This window comes from Ranitomeya imitator, chromosome 1, assembly GCF_032444005.1.
Source record: "Ranitomeya imitator isolate aRanImi1 chromosome 1, aRanImi1.pri, whole genome shotgun sequence".
Classification (NCBI taxonomy): Eukaryota; Metazoa; Chordata; class Amphibia; order Anura; family Dendrobatidae; genus Ranitomeya; species Ranitomeya imitator.
Genome location: NC_091282.1, coordinates 354,248,669 through 354,267,869, shown reverse-complemented (window position 1 = coordinate 354,267,869; position 19,201 = coordinate 354,248,669). Strand labels below are relative to the sequence as shown.

The 19,201-nt window shown below is 45.1% G+C and overlaps 2 protein-coding genes and 1 long non-coding RNA gene across 3 annotated transcripts in view; 1 reads left to right on the top strand and 2 right to left on the bottom strand.

Moving 5' to 3' along the window:
- The window catches only part of SLC39A2 (solute carrier family 39 member 2), a 67,983-nt gene extending 49,072 nt beyond the window's left edge, over nt 1-18,911 (bottom strand). The window contains exons 1-2 of the mRNA XM_069760657.1: nt 18,478-18,911; nt 1,317-1,435 (exon numbers count right to left, since the gene is read on the bottom strand). Coding sequence (XP_069616758.1) covers nt 1,317-1,435; nt 18,478-18,595 — 237 coding nt within the window. The 5' untranslated portion in view covers nt 18,596-18,911. The remainder of the gene's footprint in view (nt 1-1,316; nt 1,436-18,477) is intronic.
- LOC138657778 (uncharacterized) lies at nt 3,817-5,671 on the top strand. The gene is made up of 2 exons (XM_069745439.1): nt 3,817-4,540; nt 5,016-5,671. The coding sequence occupies exons 1-2, from the start codon at nt 4,121-4,123 to the stop codon at nt 5,541-5,543; spliced, it is 948 nt and encodes a 315-aa protein (XP_069601540.1). The 5' UTR covers nt 3,817-4,120; the 3' UTR covers nt 5,544-5,671.
- On the bottom strand, nt 6,103-6,604 carry LOC138657777 (uncharacterized). The gene is made up of 3 exons (XR_011317183.1): nt 6,519-6,604; nt 6,310-6,396; nt 6,103-6,189 (listed from the first exon to the last, which is right to left on the bottom strand). It is a non-coding gene; the product is annotated as an uncharacterized lncRNA (long non-coding RNA).
- Nucleotides 18,912-19,201: the final 290 nt, after the last annotated feature.

Genomic DNA, 19,201 nt, shown 5'->3' with positions numbered 1-19,201 from the left:
AATGCACTCCCCCATAGTCCTATGTATATATAGTATAATGTACCCTCATAGTCCTTCATATGTATACTGAATGCCCCATAGTCCTCTATATAGTATAACGCAACTCCACTGTCCTCCATATAGTATAATGTACTCCCCATAGTCATCCATATAATATAATGCAACACCCATAGTCCTATATATAGTATAATGCACCCTCCATAGTCCTCTATATAGTGTAATGCACACCCCATTGTCCTCCATATAGTATAATGCACTCACCTTTCATCCTCATTCCCCTGCTGGTCTGGTCTCTGTAGTGAATGTTCTGAAGCACCACACATCAGTGCAGTGGGCATAGTGACTTCAGCATGTCTGCTCAGCTGAGACATCAGACGCTGAGGAAGAATGTTGAAGGAGGGAATGTCAGTTGACGCTTCCTCTTTCATCATTGCTTTCAACTGTATCGGTATCCAGTTGAAAGGGCCTGGTGCTGGGACTGGCAATGTGCTCCCCAGCTCACGGGTCCCATAGCGGTCTCGTAGCCTGCCGCCATTGGTGGTACGTCACAGCTATTGATTTGATTAAACATTGTGTAGATTGTGTTTTCTTGTGGCATTTTTCAATTTTGCCCATTTTTGTTGTGCAATTTTTACCAAAATTTTGAAAAAATATATTCCAAATGGTTTGTACTGCACATTTGTCACAATCTTGTGTTATGGGTTTTGGCAACCAGGTTTTTTTTAAGTGAAACTGTGTTCCCATAAAACAACATCACAAACCCACAGAAATTTTCTGAAAAAATGCATGTGCACTACAAAAACATGTTAATTTCATTAAAAAAACATTAAAAACGAGCCTAATACTATGTTCCCACAATGATTATTGGTGTGTTTTTGATGTAGATTTTCTCCAACATTTTTACATCAATTAGCTAATTTAGGTTGTCTGCATTTTTTCATTGTGTTTTTGAATGTGTTTTTTCAGCTGTGGTTTTGTCGTTTTCTGCTACTTGGCTTCATTGTCAGATGCAGATTATGTGCACTTTTAGTGTGTTTTCACTGCAGAAACACAATAAAACCGAATATGCATTTTTTTTACCTGCAGATTTTCCTCATCTCTTTTTATGACAAACATCCATAAAAATACAAATTTTTACCATAAGAATAAGTGACGTGTTGCAGTTTTCAAAATTGTGCCACAGGACAGTTTATGCAGCCCAAAAATTCTATGAAGTTCTTACACTTTGCTAGTGCACGCAACATCAAAAACTCATCATCACATATTCATCATGGGAACTTAACCTTACTGTTTATAGACTGGATATTTATACTTACAGATGAGAGTTCTGTAGCAATGTCTGTGAGTGCCTCTGCCACAATGTGAAGCAAACAAGCACCCAAGAAGATGCCAGCGGCAAATGAACTGATTAAGCAATTGATAAATTCATAGGTACCTGTGAAAATAATGAGAGTTAAATGAGAATTAGGATTATCCTTGAACATACCAGCCGATCTATTGTCTGACCTGTAAACATGTGGCACTGTCATTTTGCAATTATGTGAGTATGACCCTTAATCTCTACTGTTTCGATACACTTACCTTTATTTGATAGGCAATGTACTAAATAGCCAAATTGTAAATCCATTTACTTACAGAAATTGTTTGCTTAACACAAAGCGCTGACCATAAGGCTATGGGCACACGTTCAGGAATTTTCGCGTTTTTTTCATGTTTGTTTGCTATAAAAATGTGATAAAACCGCGAAAAAAACGCATACATTAAGCATCCTATTATTAGAATGCATTCCGCATTTTTTGTTCACATGCTGCACTTTTTTCTGCAGCGGCATCGCATTCCGGAAAGAAACGCATGTTCATTCTTTGTGCGGAATCGCGGGGATTCCGCACACATAGGAATGCATTGATCCTCTTACTTTCCGCATGTGGCTATGCCCACCATGCGGGAAGTAAGTGGATCATGTGTGGTTGGTACCCAGGGTGGAGGAGAGGAGACTCTCCTCCAGGCCCTGAGAACCATATAATTGTTAAAAAAAGAATGAAATAAAAAATCGTGATATTCTCACCTTCCAGGGCCCCCGGCAGTCTTCCCCCTCCTCGCGATGCTCCCGTTCCCAATAATGCCTCTTGGCAAGGACCTGTGATGACATAGCAGTCTGCTACGTCATCTGGGGTCATTGCCGCTAGGCATTACTGGGAATGTGAGCATCGCAAGGAGCGGGAAGAACGCTGGGGACGCCAGAAGGTGAGAATATCATGATTTTTTATTTTTTTTTGTTATTTTTAACATTAGATCTTTTTGCTATTGATGCCGCATAGGCAGCATCAATAGTAAAAAGTTGGTCACACTTGTCAAACAATATGTTTGACAAGTGTGACCAACCTGTCAATCAGTTTTCCAAGCAATGCTACAGATCACTTGGAAAACGCTAGCATTCTGCAAGCTAATTATGCTTGTAAAACGCTAATTTGTTTAGCGGGAAAACGCATGCCAATTCCACATGCGTTTTTCCCCCAGCAGGGAGTTCGCCGTGGAAATTTCCGTGGCAATTCCGGATGTGTGCACATAGCCTAAGTGTCACTAAGGCCTCACACACGTAAGTATTTTTCATGTACGCAAATAAAATGTCAAAGGTGTCCTCATTGTCCATCCATGTGTCAACAGTATTTTTCAGGTATGGGTAAATAAAAAATGCATTACAAAGCTTCTCTTATCCTTTGCTATGTTAAATACGAACAGTACACTGATGCCATCCGAGTGCTTTAACTATATTTTATGGACCCATATTCTTGTATTGGTCTTTTTCATCCGTGGTGCTGGAAAACATACATGTGAGTTTTGCATGGGCACATGGTTCGTGAAAAATCAAGGACATGCGAACATCCCCACAGATTATGAGTATGTGATGTATCCGTGAAAAACATGGATAGAACACGTATGTGCAACACGGACATGTAAATGAGGCCTTAAAAAGTGTTACCCTTCTTTCTAACTTGTTGTCCACTGCCTATTGTTAGATCAAATCTGCTTCTACTAACAAAGAAGCAGAGATGCATTGCAAGTTGTAGAGGTGGGTTGTTGCTTTTGCTTGTTGTGAAATAAAACACATAGAGCAGGTAGAGCTGGGAGATCTTCCTTATGTGCCACAGCTAAGGGTACCGTCACACAGTGCAATTTTGATCGCTACGACGGCACGATTTGTGACGTTACATCGTCGCTTAATTATCGTTTCAAACATCGTAGACTGCGGTCACACTACACGATGCACGGCGCTGAAGCGATAAATTCATGACGTATTTGCGATGTAGAAGTCGTATGGGACAGTCGTACGGTCGTGTCACACACGACGATTCAGAGCAAATTTTGCATAATCTGTGCGTGACGTTGTTCACTAGGGGCGTGTTGTGCTACTAGCTAGTGTGCTGATAGGCCAAAGGTTCTGTGCACACAATTGGTTGGAAAATTTGTCACCTGAGCGCTATTGTTCCCAATGCTACCTCACTGCTTTCAAAATTTCCTTTCTTCACTTCGTACTTGGACACTTGGTGGACCTGGACATTGGAATTTTCTACTTCGCTGAATATACCACGCTTTGCACCGCTGCTTCGAGGTATGTAAACCGCTTGGGCGTGGTGGATGGAACGCTGTATGGACGGCATGAGTGCTTCGTTCCACCGCTGAAGCGAAGCGGATGGTACACTGTTGTGACTGGAGGGCTACAATGTGGCAGATGGTACTCTGTTGTGCTTGGTTGTGACTGGTGGGCTACAGCGTGGTAGATGGAACGCAGTTTGGTCGGCATGACCGCTTCGTTCCGCCGCTGAAGCGATGCGGATGGTACGCTGTTGTGACTGCTTATGACCGGTTGTGTCTGTTGAGCTAGAGCGTGGCAGATGGTACAATGGATGGTCACCATGAGCGCTTTGTGTGGCTGCTGTAGGGAAGCGGGCGGTACACTGTTTTGGGTTATGGTGGCCTATGGCGTGGCAGATGGAAGAAGCGATGGTAGGCATGAGCGCTTTGTGTGGCTGCTGTTGTTAAGCGTTTGGCACACTGTCAAAAGTATTGTTAATAGGACTCTTTGTCAACCATGTAATTTTTTTTTATAATTATTTTTCAGATGTCTAATCGTGTGGAGTTCATCAGGGATTTCATCGAGATTTATCAGTCTTTTCCCTGCCTCTGGAAAATCAAGTCTCCTGAGTATTGTAACAGGGAAAAGAGGAGGGAGGGTTACTTACAGCTCATTGAGCTTTACAATCGTCATGCACCAGATGAGGCAGCTAACGAAGCAGTTATTAAAAAGAAAATCCAGGCGCTCCGCACGGTGTGGAGGAAGGAGCTGAACAAGGTTCTTCAGACTACAAGGTCCGGAGCTTCCACTGAAGAAGTTTATGTGCCAAAACTTTGGTATTTTGAGCATCTTAATTTTCTGAGGGACCAAGAGGTGCCACGGACTTCCACGTGTCTTCGGTTGTTGTCACCTGTGGAACCAATAGTTTCGGAGAACCACGCCGAGCAGGAGTCACAAGGGCAACAAGTAAGTAGCTCTTTGGACGAAAGTTCACCAATGTGTCCTATAATTACATAATGTTTCTCTGCATTTTAGGTTTTATACTTCTGATTATCACATCAGTTTGAAGTTGTTACAAAAACATGTACACATAAGTAACCCTGTCGCAGTCAAGTATTATATGGGGAACTTAATATGTATGAAATGGCGATATATGTAAACCATACCATCTAAGCAATATAGAAAATAGTATCGCTTCAAGCTGCCGATGTACTCTTGTTGAGACTATTTAGACTATAAAATATTGGTCAGGTTCACCTAGCAGTCAGAACAGTGTAGTTCAAAGTATTCAATAAAAGGGAGGGTTAAAGAATATTACTAAGCATCAAATATATTATAATCTTTTTGTTACCTACTACGAATATATAGTTTGGATGCGGTTATGGTGGTACTACTTTTTGTTGCCGGGTTCATAACTTGTTTTTTTTTTTCCCCCCCCCAGGATGACAGTGCGCAGGAGAGTACACTGGACTGTTCACAGGACTGCACGACAACAGATTTAGTGGAGGCTGCACCTGCCAGGACTCAATCGAGGCAAGGTCCAAGAAAACAGAAAGCCACCTCAGACGCCTCAAATGAACTATTGAGCCTTGCAAAGAAGGTGTTGACAAGAAATGTTAGCCCTGCGTTAGAGGGGTTTGGACACTATGTGGTTGACAAACTGGCAAAAATGGACGACAACCAAAGAATACTAGCAGAGCGTCTGATTCTGGAAGCAGTAAACAAGGGTACTGATGGCGATTTGGACAAGAACACTTGTTTGGTCTCTTCCCGGCCAATACAGCGGACAGAGCCATCAAATTACAATGGTTGGTCACAGTGTCAGACATCGATGCGACACAATGCTCACGTTTCCCACTTCGGCCATCCACCCCCTAATAACTCCTACACGCCAATACCTTTAGATATGGCTTCGCCCATCAGGCACCAAAGTTTTCAGCGGGAACAATCGTCGTATCATAATTTGTGATTTCCTAGCTTCTTTTACATTCCTTTTTATTTTATTGTCTTGTTAAAATAATGTTTCAAATAAAAGCTTTTATTATAAATTCTATCACTACTTTTTGATTGGTGTGTCTCAATCACAGCACTGTATGAGGGCACAAATTAACGTAACAAATTCATGTACAGTTAAGTAATACAAAAAAAATGGAATGATAGTTTAACAAAATATTTTTATTGTAACAACAAAATATGGATTATTGGCCCGCCTACAACTGCTGGCACATGTCCCGCAGCTTCTGCAGCTCCTCCATTGCCACATTGTGCTGCTCCTGAATATGTGCCATAGTGTGGAGTAACTTTTCTATGCCGGCTTCAATATCCTCCTTGTTGACAGTGACGACAGCTGTGGGTCAAAAAACATAACATTAATAACACAGTAGTCTCCCGATGTGTCTTTGCTTCTGTGAAGTAAAATAAATACAAAAAAAGTAAGCAAAACTGAGTTGGGGGGGGGGGGGGTTTGGGTTGGGGGTGAAAGAGTGGGCCTGCAACAAAATCAAAATAACTTTATTGTGGGAACCTACTAGGATGTTGAGGCACGGAGGGCACTTCGGGATCTGTGTCGGTGTCGAATGCCTCGTGCTGTCGGCGGTGGCGCTGTCTCTTTGCCTCTGTGAAGGAAAAAAAAAAAAAAGGTCTTTTGGCATATATGGCAACACTTGCTGCCGTGGGAGGGGGGGGGAAGAGGGGACCTGCCACCAAATCCTGAACACATTATTGTGGGAACCTACTAGGTTGTTCAGCTGTTGACCCAGAGGGCACACGGACATGTGAGGCGGGGTGGGAAGCCTTGTGGCTGCGGCGCTGTGTCTTTGCCTCTGTGAAGGGAAAAAAAAAAAAAGGTCTGTTAGCATATATGGCAACACTTGCTGCCGGGGGAGGGGGGGGGAAAAGAGGGGACCTGCCACCAAATCCTGAACACATTATTGTGGGAACCTACTAGGTTGTTCAGCTGTTGACCCAGAGGGCACAAGGACATGTGAGGCGGGGTGGGAAGCCTCGTGGCTGCGGCGCTGTGTCTTTGCCTCTGTGAAGGGAAAAAAAAAAAAAAAGGTCTGTTAGCATATATGGCAACACTTGCTGCCGGGGGAGGGGGGGGGAAAAGAGGGGACCTGCCACCAAATCCTGAACACATTATTGTGGGAACCTACTAGGTTGTTCAGCTGTTGACCAAGAGGGCACACGGACATGTGAGGCGGGGTGGGAAGCCTCGTGGCTGCGGCGCTGTGTCTTTGCCTCTGTGAAGGGAAAAAAAAAAAAAAAGGTCTGTTGGCATATATGGCAACACTTGCTGCCGGGGGGGGAAAAAGAGGGGACCTGCCACCAAATCCTGAACACATTATTGTGGGAACCTACTAGGTTGTTCAGCTGTTGACCCAGAGGGCACACGGACATGTGAGGCGGGGTGGGAAGCCTCGTGGCTGCGGCGCTGTGTCTTTGCCTCTGTGAAGGGAAAAAAAAAAAAAGGTCTGTTAGCATATATGGCAACACTTGCTGCCGGGGGAGGGGGAAAAGAGGGGACCTGCCACCAAATCCTGAACACATTATTGTGGGAACCTACTAGGTTGTTCAGCTGTTGACCCAGAGGGCACACGGACATGTGAGGCGGGGTGGGAAGCCTCGTGGCTGCGGCGCTGTGTCTTTGCCTCTGTGAAGGGAAAAAAAAAAAAAGGTCTGTTAGCATATATGGCAACACTTGCTGCCGGGGGAGGGGGGGGGGGGGAAAGAGGGGACCTGCCACCAAATCCTGAACACATTATTGTGGGAACCTACTAGGTTGTTCAGCTGTTGACCCAGAGGGCACACGGACATGTGAGGCGGGGTGGGAAGCCTCGTGGCTGCGACGCTGTGTCGTTGCCTCTGTGAGGGGAAAAAAAAAAAAAATTTTTTTTACATAAATGGCAACAGTCACTGCAGGTGGGGGGGGGAATAGGGGACCTGCCACCAGATTCAAATCACATTATTGTGGGAACCTACTAGGATCTGTAGGCACGGAGGGCAAGTCTGGATCTGAGTCCGTGTCAAAGGCCTGGTACACTCGACGGCGGCGCTGTGTCTTTGCCTCTGTGAAGGGAAAAAAAAAAAAAAGGTCTGTTAGCATATATGGCAACACTTGCTGCCGGGGGAGGGGGGGGGGGGGGAAAGAGGGGACCTGCCACCAAATCCTGAACACATTATTGTGGGAACCTACTAGGTTGTTCAGCTGTTGACCCAGAGGGCACACGGACATGTGAGGCGGGGTGGGAAGCCTCGTGGCTGCGACGCTGTGTCGTTGCCTCTGTGAGGGGAAAAAAAAATAAATTTTTTTTTACATAAATGGCAACAGTCACTGCAGGTGGGGGGGGGAATAGGGGACCTGCCACCAGATTCAAATCACATTATTGTGGGAACCTACTAGGATCTGTAGGCACGGAGGGCAAGTCTGGATCTGAGTCCGTGTCAAAGGCCTGGTACACTCGGCGGCGCTGTGTCTTTGCCTCTGTGAAGGGAAAAAATAAAAATTTTTTTTTTACATAAATGGTAACAGTGACTGCAGGTGGGGGGGGGGGGGGAGGGTACCTTCCAACTAATCATAATCACATTATTGGGTGAACCTACTGGGTTGTTGAGCCGTTGACCCAGAGGGCACAGCAATATCTGAGGTGGTGTGGGATGCCTCGTGGCGGCGACGCTGTCTCTTTGCCTCTGTGAAGGAAAAAAAAAAAAAAAAGGTCTGTTAGCATAGCACCATAGCAGGGCCACATAGTGCTCTGCACCATTCATTATTGCACCATAGCATGGCAAAAAAGTGCTCTGCACCATTCATTATTGCACCACAGCAGGGCCACATAGTGCTGTGCACCGTTCATTGTTGCACCACAGCAGGGCCACCTAGTGCTCTGCACCGTTCATTGTGGAAACACAGCAGAGCCACATAGTGCTCTGCACCGTTCATTGTGGAAACACAGCAGAGCCACATAGTGCTCTGCACCGTTCATTATTGCACCATAGCAGGGCCACATAGTGCTCTGCACCATTCATTATTGCACCATAGCATGGCAAAAAAGTGCTCTGCACCATACATTATTGCACCACAGCAGGGCCACATAGTGCTCTGCACCGTTCATTGTGGAAACACAGCAGAGCCACATAGTGCTCTGCACCGTTCATTATTGCACCACAGCAGGGCCACATAGTGCTCTGCACCATTCATTATTGCACCATAGCAGGGCCACATAGTGCTCTGCACCTTTCATTATTGCACCATAGCAGGGCCACATACACACCACATACACACCCAATTAACCCTTCGGCGTGCAATACTTTTGGGTACCTGCGTACTCACCACTGCGGATCTCGCGGCGAAGCTCCTGCAGGCGCGCTGGGCTTTTGGATTTAAGATCGCCCCATTTCTTCACAATCTGGGCCTTACTTCTGGTTATCCCAAACTGCTTCCTGAGGCCCTCAGACACCACACGTACGACTTCATCCTTGTGCTGGTTGCGGTGCAGCACCAGCCCTGTGGTTTCGTAACGCATCCGATCCATAGTGCTAATCATGAACTTTAGCTCTGGGACACCCATAGGAGAATCACGTCGCCTGGCAGCCATTTTAAGGATGTCAGGGAAGCAAAGCAAGGTAGCGCAGGCACGCAGGAACGTTGTAACGTCATCACGCCGTCATATACCACGAGCGCACATTACGTGCCGCACCGGCGTAATATCTACATCGTTCGAGCGTCATTTACTATGTGCGTTCCTTCTGTCACTCTCAGACGTCACAAAAGTGACGCTGTCCATAAACGGCAACGCTATAGCGATGCGGATCGCGCGGGAGAAATGCATAGTTAAGGACTTCCTCTGGGCGTGGTTAGGTGCTGCTTTATAGCGTCTTTTTATCTGTAATGGCTGGAAGACAGAGATCTGCCCCTTTGGGGCACACCGAGCTCCGGTTTTTGGTACATCGCATGGATGCCCTTGATTATGAATGCCAGAAGACTATCCCAGCACACCCGAACCAACATAAGCAGGAGGTGCTGCGTCGCATTGGGAAAATGCTGGATAGGAGGTTTGGCGTCCGCCGGAGTGCGCAGCAGTTGCGTAAGAAATGGGCCGACCTCCGCCACAAAAATCCACACCTTCTGGCTGAGTTGCGTGCGGAGACAAGGCGAGGCAAGTACCAGTATGGGGGAATTGGGCGATGCACGCTTTTATGAGGAGGTTGGCCACCCTGCGCGCTATTTTTTTTGGGGGGGGCTCTGGAATCCCTGTTCTTTGTTTTTAAAACATTGCTTTTCTTTCATTTATGTGTAGAGAGAAGGCGACGGCAACACAGACCTGCCATTGCTGCCAGTTGTCCTTCATCCACCAACAGCATCAGGCCACAGCCCGGGACCTCACGTAAGTGTACCATCACTCATAGAAATGTAATTATAGCATAGGTGACATAACAGTGTAGCGTACATATTGCATACATTATCCTGCGCGAACAGTGCCCGGAGGGGAAATAATGGCAGCTAATCAGTAGACGCGCACAGCCGTGATGCTCTTCTAGTACTGCGGCATACACACCGTGCCGCACATAATATGTAGCACACACAGCGCGACGCGCACACAACGACGTACACACCGTGCCGCACACAGTACCACGTACACATCGTACGGAGCACACAATATGGGGCACACACAGTACTACACATATAAAAGACAAGCTTCTCTGTTACAACTTCTCCAAATGCTGCTGGAAAACACGATCAGAACACAGCGTTCATTAGACTTTTTTGACTAATTAAAGCAGGAACCGTATTGGTTGCAATGATTCCCTTTGCTCTGCACTTGGTTTAGAACATACAGTATAGGAATGTCTAAACATTTTGTTTGTTTCATTTATGTGTAGAGAGAAGGCGTCGGCAACAGGCACCTCTCATTGAGACAAGCTCTCCTTCATCCGCCACCAGCGGCAGCCCAGAGCCCGGGACCTCTACATCTTTATTGACCATGCAGCCTCGCACCCCAACACCACCCTCAACACCTCCCTTCCGGCCCTCATTTTCCACCCCCGGGTCGGCGGTCTTCTCCCCAGAAGCTACCATACGTAAGAGACCAAAACAGCGAGCGCTTTGCAACGGCGTGTTCCATAGTTAACCAGATCTGTTATTATTTCCTTTTAGCTGTTGCAGCAGTGGCCAGATGTCATGGATGGGAAATAAGCAGTAGTGGTTCTGGCAACGAAGAACCGGCGTCCCTTCTCCGTAAGTATTAAGATAATACGAGTGGATATCTCGGTGGAATGTCACAATTGACAACTGAAACTGTAAAATTTAATTTAAAAACAAAATGCCCTGTGTGCCCGGACCAAATAGAAATTTACAACACACTCAATTTGGTCCAGCAACAGAGGTCAATATGTATTTTCAGCGGAATCACCATCAGTTCTCCAACCTCTTCTATCCACAGAACTGCCCACCGTGACAGAGCTCCTGGCCAGACAACTACGCCTGGAGCGTACAGCAGCGCTCCTGCAGCAGACAGCAGCGCTCCTCCAGGCTCAAGTACAGCAGCAGGGTGTGACGCTGCGACACCTGTTAGACCGTGGCAGAAGATAATTTGTTTTTTATTGTTTTTTTTTTGTTATGTTATGTTTTGGAGTTAGATTATTACATATAAAGAAATAGTTACCTTACCTTAGAAAAAAAAAATTTCTCATTATTTAATATTTATGGAGCTATAAGGGATTACAACACCATTTTTTAGGCATCTCATCACATTTAAGTAATTTACAGAGGTTTATATGATTGAAAACACGATTCTGTGTGGGTACACCATTGTTTGTGTGCATGGCAGAGCTTGGAATGGAAGGAAGTCGCCATTTGACTTTGGAATGCAATATAGACCGACCGCTATAACGTACTATCTAAAATGAACAATCAACAATAATGGGAGAAATAAATACAATTTAATTTTATTACACAAAAGACAGTGACCTACTCGCAAATTTACATTGTGGACACGAAAGCATAACATACATATTGTTGAGTAAACAGCAAAGCAAAAAAAAATTTTTTTTTTATACGGCGTGATCCTGCCAGGGTACAGCTCCAGAACCATTAAAGTACTGACAGTATTTTTCTCGACAGTCCCTTGCATCGTCTGCCTGTCTGCCAGATCCGAGTGCTTGAAGAGCTGTTAAATTATCAGGTTGTGTACGCCATTCCCCGGGCACAATATCTCCGGTTCTTGGGTCCACTGCATCAATAAACGAAGGAGGAGAATAGGAGCTCGTATCATGACGTCTCAGGAAATTATGGAGCACACAGCATGCCAAAACCACAAAGTCTATAGACAGCAGCTTCAAGTTGATAGCTGTGTGGAACACTCTAAACCGATTAGCCATAATCCCAAAGGCATTTTCAACTACACGACGGGCCCTCGACAACCGGTAATTATAGATTCGGCGCTCCGGTGTGAGTGTTCTCTGCGCAAATGGCTTCAGCAAATGTGGATGAAGAGGGAAAGCTTCATCAGCGATGAAAACAAAATTGAGGTTTGCTTTTGTGTCTTCATTTATTGGCAACTGCAGTTGATTGTTCCTCAAGCTTTCCCCAAATGAAGTGTGATCAAAAACTCCACCGTCGGAGACTCGACCATTCATGCCAACATCCACATCTACGAACTCATAGTTTGCATTGACAAGGGCCATGAGGATCACACTGAAATATCCTTTGTAGTTGAAAAAAAAGGATCCAGAGTTGGCTGGTTGTGTGATGCGCACATGCTTTCCATCTAATGCGCCACCGCAGTTTGGAAACTGCCACAGCTGATCAAAATCGGAAGCAATCTTCTTCCAGTCCTCCGCCGACTTGGGAAACTGCAGGATGAGAAGGAAACATGTACAAATTAGGTCAAATATATTGTTGTGCACATACACTCTCATGTGGACATCCTAGAGAGATTGACGCATAGTTTTGATTAGTATAACAAAGTCAACAATCCTGAATATGCAGGCAGCCAATTTAGGAAACGGCTTCACTGACTGAGAGGGGGTGCAAAACAATATATCGAAATAATATAGCCTATTAAATTACGTTGGGAGCAGCAAATAAAAGAAGGGTGGCGCAGGATTGGAGCAGCACATATCAGAATGGAGCCGCAAAATGTGAGCAGCACATGTCAGAATGGAGGCGCAGGATCGCAGCAGCACATGTCAGAATGGGGGCACAGGATGGGAGCAGCTCATGATAGGATGGAGAACAGATACCAATAGAAATGTGCGCCGCCAGGCCGTAGAACGGGTTACATAGCTAGTATAATATATCGACATAACACAGCAGCCCAAATTAAATAGTAGTACCTCCATATAATGCCTTAAGCTCTGCACAATGGCCGCGCATGTCTCCGGAATCACAACGCTGAGGAAAGGTCTGGAAACAGCTGCGGAAAACTGCAAATCCTGAAGAGACCTTCCTGTAGCCAGGAACCGCAGTGTCACCGCCAACCTTTCATCCACGGGCACGGCTGCACGCATCGGCGTATCACTCCTTTGTATGAGTGGCGTAACAGCAGACAGTATTATCTTGAATGATTCCTCTGACATCCTAAGGTAGTTTCGGAAATCATGTGGATTATTATCACGTAACTCTCTTATGAGACCCATGTGTGACAATGTGGATCTTTTCTGCAGCCAGCTCCGGGTCCACATGCGACGTTTTCGTTTAGGACGTCTCTCCTCTTGGAGACGTGCTGCCTCAAACACCAGGGCAGCAGCAACAACAGAACTCTCATCGGAAGTGAGCATAGTTCCTAAAAAGAAAACAAACGTACAATAAATACACGTGCTTACAAAACAATGTTTTGACCATTGATCTAATAACTATATTACTACTGGCATAAACGGGGCAGTGAACCATGCTACAGCTCGATCTGAAAAAGGATTAATTAATTGGGCCACGCTACAGCTGTGTACCTGAGGCTCTCTGGCCTTCTACCCTACTCTCCATAAAGGAACAATCGACCACGCTCCAGCGTTTATCCCCGTTGAAGCGCAACATCTGCTACGCTGTAGCGTTATACATACCTTTTGCCGTAAAAGTCTGTATAGTAGTTATCAAAGTCCAGGGAATCCAGCGAATTTAGGAGTTCTGTTTCCAGCACGTGCTCCAGAGAGAAATGAAGAGAGCGCTCGACAGCTCCGGTTTTATCCGCTGGGAACAATAGTCCTTTGTCTGTCGAATGAGCGCACAGTATTGTACCGCCCAATCGGCACACAGGAGGTGGAGAATTTAGCGCTCCTACGTAGCCAGCTCCTCCGCCCTTTACATCGTATACAATATCGTGCACACCTTTGTTACACCATGCGATCATGCCGCCACAGCGGGACACTAGACGACGAAAGAAAGTTTCAAACGATGTGCTACGACGTACGATTCACAGCGGGGTCCCTGATCGCAGGAGCGTGTCACACGCTGCGATATCGTACCTATATCGCTCGAACGTCACAAATCGTGCCGTCGTAGCGATCAAAATTGCACTGTGTGACGGTACCCTAAGGCTACATTCACACTTGTCTGGGCATTCTTTTGGTCTGTTCTGATTTTAGGAACAGACAAACAAAATAAAATGTTACTACTATACCTATATTCTCGCCGATTCCTTTATTCCGATAAGCTAATTTATGTGCTTCCTGAGTTTGCAGTCATTTAAAAATGAACTTTTATTCTATTTTTGCCAATGAGGCAGTGTCTCTTCACCCAGGCTAGTCCTGGCTCAGATCATGGATACCCAGGTGTAATTGACATTTTGCATAATGGTCCTACTATAATGAGTATTGTATTCAGGCTGTCAACGGCACCATGGGGGGCATAGTTAGAATACACAAGCCTTCTGTCTCAGGAATTGGTGTGTATCACTACAGTAGCAGCTGGGAGCAGTCGGGTTTCCTTCAATTTCCAAAACAGATCTGTGGCACAACTGATGCAAACAGAAACAGGATCCCACTGATTATTATGGGGGCTATTACGTGTTATCTTTTAGAACAGGGGAAACGTTTCGCTCAATTCAAATTTTCTTAATCTATTCGGTCCTTTTAGTTTGGTTTGCATCAGTCATACAATGTTTCCATATTGGACATTAATTAAAACATTAAAAACAGAACAGATAAATGGAATATCAAAAGATCAGCGTGAAAACAGCCTTACGGTGGGCTTACATTACCAGATTTTTCAGTGTTAAAAGTCGGTAAATATATAGATCAGCGATCATTTAATTGCTTGTTTACCCAGGCAGACCACACTTAAAAATGTGCACTAACCGATTGGTAATAGTTGTCACCAGCGTGAACCCTTTTTACACAGGACAATGAGGCACCAAGAACGATGATCCTTTTTTTGCAAACCAAAAAGTCATTTCACCAGATGAAAAAGCGTTTTGCTTGTTTGTCTGGTGATCGGCAGTCTTTTTAGACTGTAAGATTATTTTGAAATGATAATTTTGCAGGGTAGATGGACCTTTACCCAAATTTCCTCCATTTTATTATTGTTCTGTACTGTTTTCCATCTCTGAAAGCCAGCATTTATGCAGGATCTTCACCATCTACCAATGCAGTGTATTCCACATAGGGATGTCAGCTATTTGTAGCAGTAGCTCACAAAAGGTTTTCACCCCCACTTCCAGCTTTAGAGTCTGATAACACAAGGAAAGCCTTCCATATATAGATAGAATTGTAACAGAACTAGATGAAACAATAGACATGAACTAAAACTATTCATGCTGCTGCATTGGCTCAATGCATTCTCTCTGCTCTCAACTGCATCTCTCCTCTCTTTCTCACTATGTCGGCTCCATCTCTCCTCTCTTTCTCATTATGTCGGCTCCATCTCTCCTCTCCTCACTATGTCGGCTCCATCTCTCCTCTCTTTCTCACTATGTCGGCTCCATCTCTCCTCTCTTTCTCACTATGTCGGCTCCATCTCTCCTCTCCTCACTATGTCGGCTCCATCTCTCCTCTCCTCACTATGTCGGCTCATCTCTCCTTTCTTTCTCACTATGTCGGCTCCATCTCTCCTCTCTTTCTCACTATGTCGGCTCCATCTCTCCTCTCCTCACTATGTCGGCTCATCTCTCCCCTCCTCGCTATGTCGGCTCCATCTCTCCTCTCTTTCTCACTATGTCGACTCCATCTCTCCTCTCTTTCTCATTATGTCGGCTCCATCTCTTCTCTCCTCACTATGTCGGCTCATCTCTCCTTTCTTTCTCACTATGTCGGCTCCATCTCCCCTATCTTTCTCACTATGTTGGCTCCATCTCTCCTCTCTTTCTCACTATGTCGGCTCCATCTCTCCTCTCCTCACTATGTCGGCTCATCTCTCCTTTCTTTCTCACTATGTCGGCTCCATCTCCCCTATCTTTCTCACTATGTCGGCTCCATCTCCCCTATCTTTCTCACTATGTCGGCTCCATCTCTCCTCTCTTTCTCACTATATCGGCTCCATCTCTCCTCTCCTCACTATGTCGACTCCATCTCTCCTCTCTTTCTCATTATGTCGGCTCCATCTCTCCTCTCCTCACTATGTCGGCTCATCTCTCCCCTCCTCACTATGTCGGCTCCATCTCTCCTCTCTTTCTCACTATGTCGACTCCATCTCTCCTCTCTTTCTCATTATGTCGGCTCCATCTCTCCTCTCCTCACTATGTCGGCTCATCTCTCCTTTCTTTCTCACTATGTCGGCTCCATCTCTCCTCTCTTTCTCACTATGTCGGCTCCATCTCTCCTCTCTTTCTCACTATGTCGGCTCCATCTCTCCTCTCTTTCTCACTATGTCGGCTCCATCTCTCCTCTCCTCACTATGTCGGCTCATCTCTCCCCTCCTCACTATGTCGGCTCCATCTCTCCTCTCTTTCTCACTATGTCGACTCCATCTCTCCTCTCTTTCTCATTATGTCGGCTCCATCTCTCCTCTCCTCACTATGTCGGCTCATCTCTCCTTTCTTTCTCACTATGTCGGCTCCATCTCCCCTATCTTTCTCACTATGTTGGCTCCATCTCTCCTCTCTTTCTCACTATGTCGGCTCCATCTCTCCTCTCCTCACTATGTCGGCTCATCTCTCCCCTCCTCACTATGTCGGCTCCATCTCTCCTCTCTTTCTCACTATGTCGACTCCATCTCTCCTCTGTTTCTCATTATGTCGGCTCCATCTCTCCTCTCCTCACTATGTCGGCTCATCTCTCCTTTCTTTCTCACTATGTCGGCTCCATCTCCCCTATCTTTCTCACTATGTCGGCTCCATCTCCCCTATCTTTCTCACTATGTCGGCTCCATCTCTCCTCTCTTTCTCACTATGTCGGCTCCATCTCTCCTCTCTTTCTCACTATGTCGGCTCCATCTCTCCTCTCCTCACTATGTCGACTCCATCTCTCCTCTCTTTCTCATTATGTCGGCTCCATCTCTCCTCTCCTCACTATGTCGGCTCATCTCTCCCCTCCTCACTATGTCGGCTCCATCTCTCCTCTCTTTCTCACTATGTCGACTCCATCTCTCCTCTCTTTCTCATTATGTCGGCTCCATCTCTCCTCTCCTCACTATGTCGGGTCATCTCTCCTTTCTTTCTCACTATGTCGGCTCCATCTCTCCTCTCTTTCTCACTATGTCGGCTCCATCTCTCCTCTCTTTCTCACTATGTCGGCTCCATCTCTCCTCTCCTCACTATGTCGACTCCATCTCTCCTCTCTTTCTCACTATGTCGGCTCCATCTCTCCTCTCTTTCTCACTATGTCGGCTCCATCTCTCCTTTCTTTCTCACTATGTCGGCTCCATCTCTCCTCTCTTTCTCACTATGTCAGCTCCATCTCTCCTCTCCTCACTATGTCGGCTCCATCTCTCTTCTCCTCACTATGTCAGCTCATCTCTCCTCTCTTTCTCACTATGTCGGCTCATCTCTCCTCTCTTTCTCACTATGTCGGCTCCATCTCTCTTCTCCTCACTATGTCAGCTCCATCTCTCCTCTCCTCACTATGTCGGCTCCATCTCTCTTCTCCTCACTATGTCAGCTCATCTCTCCTCTCTTTCTCAATATGTCGGCTCATCTCTCCTCTCTTTCTCACTATGTCGGCTCCATCTCTCCTCTTCTCACTATGTCGGCTCCATCTCTCCTCTCTTTCTCACTATGTCGGCTCCATCTCTCTTCTCCTCACTATGTCAGCTCATCTCTCCTCTCTTTCTCAATATGTCGGCTCCATCTCTCCTCTCCTCACTATGTCGACTCCATCTCTCTTATCTTATTGTTCTGTCAGCTCCATCTCTCTCCTTTTTCTCTCAGTTTACTGCTGTCACCTTGATCTCTTTCTTTTCTCTCGCTTTCTAATGCTGTCATTTTGATCTCTCCCCACATGAGAGATACAAGTTTATGCATTTAATTCATGGTTTGGAAACTTGGCAGGTGGGTTATGATATCAAAAGAATGGGGTGTTGTCCAAACCACAGTGAAATCACCATGCCAGAAACCTGACGATTCAAGTACAATAGCATATTAATGTAGTTTACAATGTGCAATCAAACAATCATCTTGTGATTCTTAATGTTTTTATGCTAGCAACACAAAGAACATCAATTAAGGCAAAACGAAAATAAAATATTTTTAAGTTATTCAGGCCAAAAATCCAAAATGTTTGATGGTCATATTAGTTATACTCTTCTTCACTTACACTTCACAATTTGAGGTACCATAATTATTGTAAATTCGGTAAGAGTTCCATACTCAGTGTATTGTATAACATACTAGGAGAGAAAATATTCATCCAAAGGTAATTTTTTTTTTTAAAGCTAAATGGTTGATCACCGACAATATTGGGCCTTCCATTAGGCTCGATTGGTTTAAGGATGCACAATTTATCTCATGGAAGCAACAAATATCATTTTAATTCTGTACCTGTGATCTTGTTTTTCATAAGCCAGTTGAGAAAAGGAGGCACAAAGCCACAAATCAAAGTGAGGAACAGAAGGGCCACCAGACATCCAACCTTCACAGCCAGAAGCTTATCCATCATGGTCGTAAAAACTGTCCTGTTGTCTTGTGCTCTACCAGGGTTGTTGGTGTAGCCGCCAACTTTCTGTCACACTCTTCTGACTCCCCACATGTTATCGTTTACTATAACATCGATATCATGTACTTCATTATTTCTGTTTTTTTTATTTTCTCCACCTTTTTTGATTTATGGTGTTATGATCCAGTATATGAGTCTTATTCTATAATCTCTTCCTCCTTTCTTCTTTCTTCTCTGCTGTTTTCCAATACTCTTAATTCTTTGAATACTGTTACAAAGTCTATTACTCCTTCACTCAATTTCTAGCGACTTGTCTGTCAGGTTTTCCCAATATTTAGTGACTCATTAAAGCTCTTCGAAAACTAATGAATGTCAAGTAGTGACTCCAATGTCAATAAGCTTTATTTGCTGAAGTCATTATTATACACTCAGTACAGACAAGCTGGCCATTCTCTACTCCTAATAGTGATAGATAAGTCACTGAAAAAAGGCATGTATGTGGTCAAAGGTACAGTGAAAGTTTTACTTAAAGGGAATTTCCATTTTTGGAAATACCCTATCAACTTGCAGTCTATTTTTAACCCCTTAGTGACAGAGCCAATTTGGTAC